Source organism: Cotesia glomerata, unplaced genomic scaffold (assembly GCF_020080835.1).
Source record: "Cotesia glomerata isolate CgM1 unplaced genomic scaffold, MPM_Cglom_v2.3 scaffold_287, whole genome shotgun sequence".
Classification (NCBI taxonomy): Eukaryota; Metazoa; Arthropoda; class Insecta; order Hymenoptera; family Braconidae; genus Cotesia; species Cotesia glomerata.
Genome location: NW_025403407.1, coordinates 1 through 8,000, shown reverse-complemented (window position 1 = coordinate 8,000; position 8,000 = coordinate 1). Strand labels below are relative to the sequence as shown.

The window sequence follows — 8,000 nt, the reverse complement described above, 5'->3', positions numbered from 1 at the left end:
ATGGCGGAAATTAGATTCAAAATGGCTGATTCACAATCAAAATGGCGGAAATTAGATTCAAAATGTCAGCCACCAGATTCACAATCAAAATGGCGGATAGCAACCACCAAATGGCGGGAAAATGGCGGATTTATAATGGCGGGAAAATGGCGGATAGATTCACATCACAGAATTCACCACCATCGCCACCTACAAAAACCCTCCACCATATCCGCGTCGGTAAAAACAGGTCGCCCATATCCACAAACTGTCGGTAAAACAGGCCGACCATATCCTTAGCATGGACACGAACCCACAAATCTGTTTTACCGACGGAGCGGCACTCCCCTAACCCATCTACTATGCAGAATTATATATAGTTCCATATACAATTATATAAAAGTATATACAATTATATATAATCATACATGATTATATATGGAATTATATATGAGGTTATATATAATCATATATAATTATATATGACTAGCAAACCCGGCCCGCTTCGCCGGGCTAAATCTTAGTATTCATTTTCGAGTTCATTTTCTTCAAGTTTTCTCTCTAGCTGATTTGATATATTGGTCCTGCTGACGCCATTTCTTTTTAATTATAAATAATTCTACAATTAACTAATTAATCTTAATTATAAAAATATATTTTATTATTATTAATCACAAATCAATAATTCTTTTTAATATTTTTTTTATTATTAACAAAAAATATTAATGATTTCCGAATTTATCGATACGATTATTTGATTATTTATATTTTAAAAATTCTGATGTTTTCTATTTATTAATTTATTGTTATTGTGGTTACTAAAGTAAAGTATTAAGGTAATTATTTATTACGAAGTATAGTAACTAAGGTAATGTTTTAATTTGATAACTTAATACAATTAATTTAAAAATTAAATAATATCGGATTCCATGTCCTCCAGATCTTTTCGGCTTATCTCCAAGTCTAATATAAAAAAAAATACATCATTAATAAATATTAGATGTTAAGCTAAGTAATTATTGCATTGTAATTTAACATATATATATATATATATATATATATATATATATATATATATATATATATATATATATATATATATATATATATATAGGAGTTATAAATATGGAGTTTATTTCAATCATTTCAACTATTCTTATTATTGAATTATTTGTTAAAATTAAAAAATAACAGATTAACTATTAATTATTTTTTAATAATCAATATCAAATCGATGTTAATTAATTCCATATTTATGACGGTATATTAATTTTTAAAAAATATACTTTTCGCTCTCCAAAGTTCCTGCATCTCTTTTTGCTTTTGTAATCTCTGCTCTCTTTTTTCTATTTCAGATCTAATTTTTTTAAAAAACATCAATGTATTTTGAAGCGATTCACGAAATGATGTCTAGAAAAATGAACAAAGTTTTATAAACAGAAAACTTATAAATTTTCTAGAATTAATAAATTGGAAATTTTTTACCTGCCTCACTTGTCGAAATGCATTTAATTTGTCATCTGAAACTATAGTCGACGTTCCGATTGACTCTCGACATAAGTTATTAGTAACATAAAATTTTGTACTGGTTGTACAGGATATTGCAATAGTAGTCTCTGTTTCGTCAACGTAATCTTAGAAAATAATTTTTTTTATTTCAAACGCACTTCATCGATTAAAAAACTAAAAGTTATCATTTTTGCTTTAGTACTCACCGATTACTTGATTGGTAATTGTATATGACCAATTATTTTCACCGAACGCATTATCAGCATAACTGCACAAATTTTCCAGATTTAATAGCTTGGACATGGTAATTATTAATGATATTATCACTCGCGTTTAGATGTAATTAATGTTTTAAAAGATAAAATTTAATTAACAAAAAAAAAATTAGGTATTTTTCATAAAATAAACTTCTTTCTAAAAATATAAGATAAAATTAAATTTATATTTAAAAAAAAATGAATTAAAATAAAACGATAATTGTAAATAAGAAATGTGAATAATAAATGATTAAATGTAGATTAAAATTGTAGCTATATTTAATTAAAAATCGATTAAAATAATTTCTTAGCTTGAAATGACAGCTTAATTTATGTTATGTTTATTTATAAATAATAAAGACAAAAACAGGTTATATTGATAAAAAAAATCTATTTCAGTCTCATACTCTATATTTAATAGAAGTGTGAAGTTGTTTACTCAAAACCTATTATGTCATTATTACTTTATAAAACTATTTGCACTGTAACTTATAAGTAATCTTACGTAAATTTGTATTGTTTATCGAAATTATTACTTACGAATAACTATTAATTAAATTTTATTCAATTAATTATTTAAATGTGTATATATATATATATATATAGATTATTTATTTATTATTCATAATTAACAATTCATCTCAAGGCCAGCGGATAGACAATATTTTTTGTTTTCTTATTTGGCGTATAAATGTACAAAAATTTTGGATTTCCTAATCTTGAGCAAGCAACATAAAGCTGGCCATGTGAAAACATGCACTTGATAAATTTAATCCCGTAACTTGTAGCGACTGACCTTGAGCTTTGTTAATCGTCATCGCAAAAAGCAAGGCGAATCGGAAACTGTAATCGTTTAAATGTGAATGGTAAATCGCTAGGAATAATAGGAATACGTGGAATCAGAACATCTTCTCCTTTATATTTTCCGACTATTATTGTAGCTTCAATCACATTAGGCATAAGTTTTTTAATGGAAAGTCTAGTTCCGTTACATAATTTTGGCGTATTTAAATTTCTAAGAAGTAGTATTGGAGATCCAATTTTCAACGTCAGCTTGTGTGAAGGCATTCCAGGTGGCTCTAAAGAGTTAAGAAATTCGACTGGATAGTTTATAGCATCATTTTCTTCTGTAACTGTGTCAATAGATTTATATTCCGTAAAAGTTCCAGGAATCTTTAATTGTATCCTATCATTTATTTTATTTACATCATCATTCTTAGGAGCTAGGATAGCACGCTCACAAAGCCAATCATGATTCTTAAAGTTGCTGGCGATGTTAGGAAAAACTTTATTGTCAAGATCTTCTATTGATGACTGAAGTTGACAGAAATTCTGTGGGAATGATATTTCCTGTGTTGAAGGATCAACTGGAATTTTACCATCGCCCATATCTAAAAGTTGCTGAGCAAATGTTTTTGCAGAATCATCTTTAAGTAAATGCACACGCATATTAGTCGATAGTGTAATTTTTTTGACGTATTTCCAAAGATACGAATACTTAAGGCATGCATTCAGCTCATCTGCTGGTGTTGATCGCTGAATCACCGGTAAAGTTTGACGGAAATCACCAGCAAGTAGTATCACAGCTCCACCCATTATTCGTTGATCGTTTCGGAAATCTCGTAGAGTCCGATCAAGTGCTTCGAGCCCTTTTTTATGAGACATAGTGCATTCATCCCAAATAATGAGTTGACATTTCTTTAATACAGTTGCCATTCCAGATGATTTTCCAATGTTACAAACAGGGCTTTCAGCTACATTTAAATTCAGTGGTAACTTAAAAGCTGAATGTGCCGTGCGTCCTCCATCGAGTAATGTAGCTGCGATCCCCGATGATGCTACACCCACAGCAATTTCATGTTTTCTTCGAACTTCTGCTAGTATCAAATTAAGCAGAAATGTTTTTCCGGTACCTCCTGGTGCATCAAGAAAAAGAAGTCCACCATTTCCTTTCTGTATATACTCCATAACCAAGTTAAACGCTAGTCTTTGATCATTTGTTAAGAGTTTTTTGTGAGTTTCAACATAGTTTTGCAAAACTTCGAGGTCATATTGCTTTTCTCTTAATACATCTCTATCAACAACATCAGTTCTATTACGTTCCGGTGAGAATAGGCCCAGTTGATTAAGATTTTTATTATTAATTAATATACATATATCTTCAAGCAATATTAATGATTTATTAAAAATGTTTTCTGAGTACTGTACATCCAGGTTAGGATTGTCTTGACGTTCTCGCAGCAATATGTCTTCGCTCATACTCTCTTTATGTTTTTCCCATAAATATTTTGGATCAGAAGGTACACAGGTTGTTAAAATTATAGCAAATAGAGCTCTGATTTGGTGAGGATGACGTGTTTCAGATGCTTCGGTCAATGTGTTGTTCCAATGTTCATCATGCTCGAGCATACCAAGTTTAAAGCACGCTTCTCTATAAGTTTGACACTCTTGGCCATCGATGGTTTTGATTGCTTTAAATGATGTTGGACCTTTAATCACGTGAAGCAGCATTCGTAAATAATAGCATTCACTATTATTAGGATGCACAGTGTATACTCTTCCCAGAGCACCAGTAGAAAATATGCCAGCTACCGAAGGATGTTTTGTACCTCGTTTTCTTCTGCAAAATTGTTTTTTAGATTGATTCCAAGTATAATATTGTGGAACTTCATTATATAATAATGTTTTTGCGAACTCATCTGTTGTACATAACTGGAAAAAAAGCTGTTAATGTTGTATTTGGTGGATCCATAGCTTTCTGAAAAGCATTTTCTTCCGTGAAATAAATTCGTTGACCGTTCTCTAAATGGACACTAAGATGAGTAACAGTAGGAAATCTTTCATGAATATCAAAACCTAAAATTCGCCATACAGCTTCGTTACTGCTTATATAACGTCCCATTTGAAACTGATCGACTTCATTAATAGGCACGCTTGAATTCTCGAGTCCGAAAACTGCCATATCGCTGCTTTTATTTACATATTTACATATATATTTGATAGATTTTACGGAATTACAGACCTCTACATTGATATGCGCATTGAATGATTTCGAAAGTATTGGAGTATAAGGCACAATCCATTTGTTATCAATTTTGACAGGTACATTTTTAACATTGATAGTTGTTGTGTGTCCTCCATCAACTGGCATTCGTCGTCTATACAGCGGATAACCATCACCTCCAGTTTGTGTTTCTTTCAAGAACTGACGGGGGTAACCTTTGGTGCATTTTCCATCTTTCATACAGGGTGAGTCTGGATTATATGAACCACATGGTCCATGAATCATATTTTTTTTTATAATTTCAAACAATTCTGGATCTTCTTTTTGGTCGGGTAGCTCAGCACTAATAATATTGTCAATTTGAGAAGGAACAATTTTTTCAACCAACCAAATTAAGATATGAGCATGCGGTAAACCTCTCTTTTGCCATTCAATGGAATACATCCAACAGCGAGTTTCTCCGTATATATGCTTCTTGGTGATGAGGCTTATTAAACTTATCAATTTTTGTTTAAAAACTCTTGCTATAAGGTCATGTCGATCCGATGATTGCTGCCCAGGCAGAAGTAAATCTTTAATTTCTTCCCAAGCTGGATTACATGTGAAGGTAATGAAAAGATCTGGACGTCCATATTTTCGAACATACGTCAAAGCATCCTGAGCATATTCCTGCATATGTCTTGGACTTCCAGTATACGTAGATGGAAGTATTACTCTTTGTCCAATATTTGCAGCTTCTTTATCATTCGATATTGTATCTCGCAAATGAATATATTCTTCGGCTCGGAGTTTCGATTGATTGTATCGAATAAAGTTTAGTCGTTCGCTTTCAACCTTAGCGTACATGTCAACAATAAATTGTTGAAACAGTTGACGACACTTAAGAATATGGTTAGATTGATTATCTCTTATCATGATACGATACGCATAAAAATCCATACAACTAACTCTCTTCAATGTCACAGCGCTTGTCGTGGGATTAGTTTGATATAGTTCGAGATGATATCCATCTTCTGCTCGCGGAAACAGAATTGGATATTGAAGGGCGTCATACGATCGGTGTGTTTCAGCGACACGTTGCTTGGTTTGATCTCGCTTAGTGATAACAATATCTCTTTTAGTAATTTCTGTACCAACAATTACAGCTGCGACTTCAGAAGCCATGGGTGCATTAAAGCGTCTTTCATGCTCATTTGAAGGTTTTTTATCTGCTCTGATAATGACCCTGAAATCATCTGTTGTCGCACCTTCTAATGCAGATTTAAAATCTCTAATCAAACAATTATTTTCATGAAGCATAATCCGTAATTTAGTAATAATTTCCCGGTTAGTTGTCGTACTGAACATGCATCGTCGGTCAATCTCTTTTTCTACGTTATCCATGAAATAAATTTGCAAAAATTGGGGATTTTCTTCAGGTACTGGGAGAAGTGAACCAATTTGATGGTATACTTGTCCTTGCACTTTAAATGTGGGCATAAAATGATTATATTTTACAATATTTGTTGCTCCAAACGATGTCATTTGAAAACAGGAGTTGTATTTTCTAATATGCTGAAGAAAATGTTTAGACTCCTTAGTAGTTCCAGATACGTAGGTAAGAAGAGGTTCTGGTGGTTCAACCAGTGGTGGTAAATGAACTTTACCGTTGGAGCAACACAAACCGGCAGTTTCTTTTTGAAACTTCTTAGCGCGACAATGCGGACATACTACATTCATTGAACCAATGACCACATCGGGATGGATCTTGTAATCATATTTCTTATCGTAATTAAAAGCTGCTTTATTAAGATCGGTTTTAGTTCTTAACTGATTTTGTCTTAATCTTTGATCATCCAAACGTTGAGCTCGTTCGTCAGGTTTTTCGGCAGCTCTTGATGAAGACGCTCTTGATCGTAGGTCTGTAACTCGAACAACACGTTCACTATCTGTTTCATTAGCTCTCAAAGACGAAGCTCGAAGTCTGTTTGATTCTAATCGTGTTGTTTGTTGTTGCGGTGTTTCTGTAGTTCTTTTGGTTGCCTGTTGCTTCGTATTTCTCGTTGATCTTCCGATATTTGATTTTTTCCGTGGCATTGTAAATAATATTATTTGTGTAGCACCTGTTTTATCTATTTACATAAATAATTAATTAGTTAATTCTTTTCTATTTACAATTTAAATTAACTATTTATTATTATTAAAGTCTTGAGTATACTTACTAATGAAGAGTATTATTGAATTTCATTAAATTACACTTACAATTAAAATTACAAATCAATTATTTTAGTACATGATCATGTTATTTTAAAATAATAATTATAAGTTATTTTTATTTTATTGCTTTATTTTTATTTTCAATAACAAATGATATATTTGAAGTTAGCTGATTTGATTTTTAAATAAATTATATTTTTTTGTTTACAAATGAAGGTTAGTTATTTCTTTTATTTTCTTATTTAATATAAGTTGTAAAATAACTCATTGAATTTAATGAGAAAACATTTTATTGCATTCATTGCCGCATATAAAATTTTAAATCAGTTGATCGCTATAGAACTTAATGCATTGAAGCGCTATATGATGGTGATATTTAATAACATGGACATCATATTTACTTTCTCTGCGGTAAAATACATGGTCATGCCAATTTTATGACAATCGGTTGAACGGGGCGGAAGTCGATACTTGACAGCGCCGCCTGGTGGCGAGTTACATCAATGGACATAGCATGTTCGTTTTCTTCATAGAAAAAATACATGGTCATGCCAATTTTATGACAATCGGTTGAACGGGGCGGAAGTCGATACTTGACAGCGCCGCCTGGTGGCGAGTTACATCAATGGACATAGCATGTTCGTTTTCTTCATAGAAAAATACATGGTCATGCCAATTTTTATGACAATCGGTTGAACGGGGCGGAAGTCGATACTTGACAGCGCCGCCTGGTGGCGAGTTACATCAATGGGCATAGCATATAAACGCTTCTCCGTGATAAAATACATAAGCATACCAATTTTCATAATGATCGGTCAAATAGTTTCTGAGTTTATCGATGACATATATACAAACATCCTCTTTTATATATAGATATATATATATATATATATATATATAAATACATACATATATAAACTTTTGAACTAATGGCATTTTCTGAACCAGCTTGACGAACTGAGTCAGGAAATAGCAAAATTTTTCAAAAGTTGCGTCAAGAGAACAAATGCAATAGTTAGATTTCTATGAAATCTACTAAAAATGGATGTGTGTAC

The 8,000-nt window shown here is 31.8% G+C and overlaps 2 protein-coding genes across 2 annotated transcripts; both read right to left on the bottom strand.

Annotated features, from left to right (window-relative positions):
• Positions 1–889: 889 nt before the first annotated feature.
• LOC123274284 (DNA repair and recombination protein RAD52-like) lies at positions 890–1,819 on the bottom strand. Its single transcript, XM_044741845.1, has 4 exons — positions 1,695–1,819; positions 1,465–1,613; positions 1,266–1,389; positions 890–942 (listed from the first exon to the last, which is right to left on the bottom strand). The coding sequence occupies exons 1-4, from the start codon at positions 1,789–1,791 to the stop codon at positions 890–892; spliced, it is 423 nt and encodes a 140-aa protein (XP_044597780.1). The 5' UTR covers positions 1,792–1,819.
• A 733-nt stretch (positions 1,820–2,552) lies between these two features.
• Positions 2,553–6,860, bottom strand: LOC123274285 (the record flags this gene model as incomplete). Its single annotated transcript, XM_044741846.1, has 3 exons — positions 2,553–3,837; positions 3,949–4,365; positions 4,454–6,860. Coding segments are annotated over 3 exons (4,109 nt in total), but the record flags the coding sequence as incomplete, so codon positions are not given.
• Positions 6,861–8,000: the final 1,140 nt, after the last annotated feature.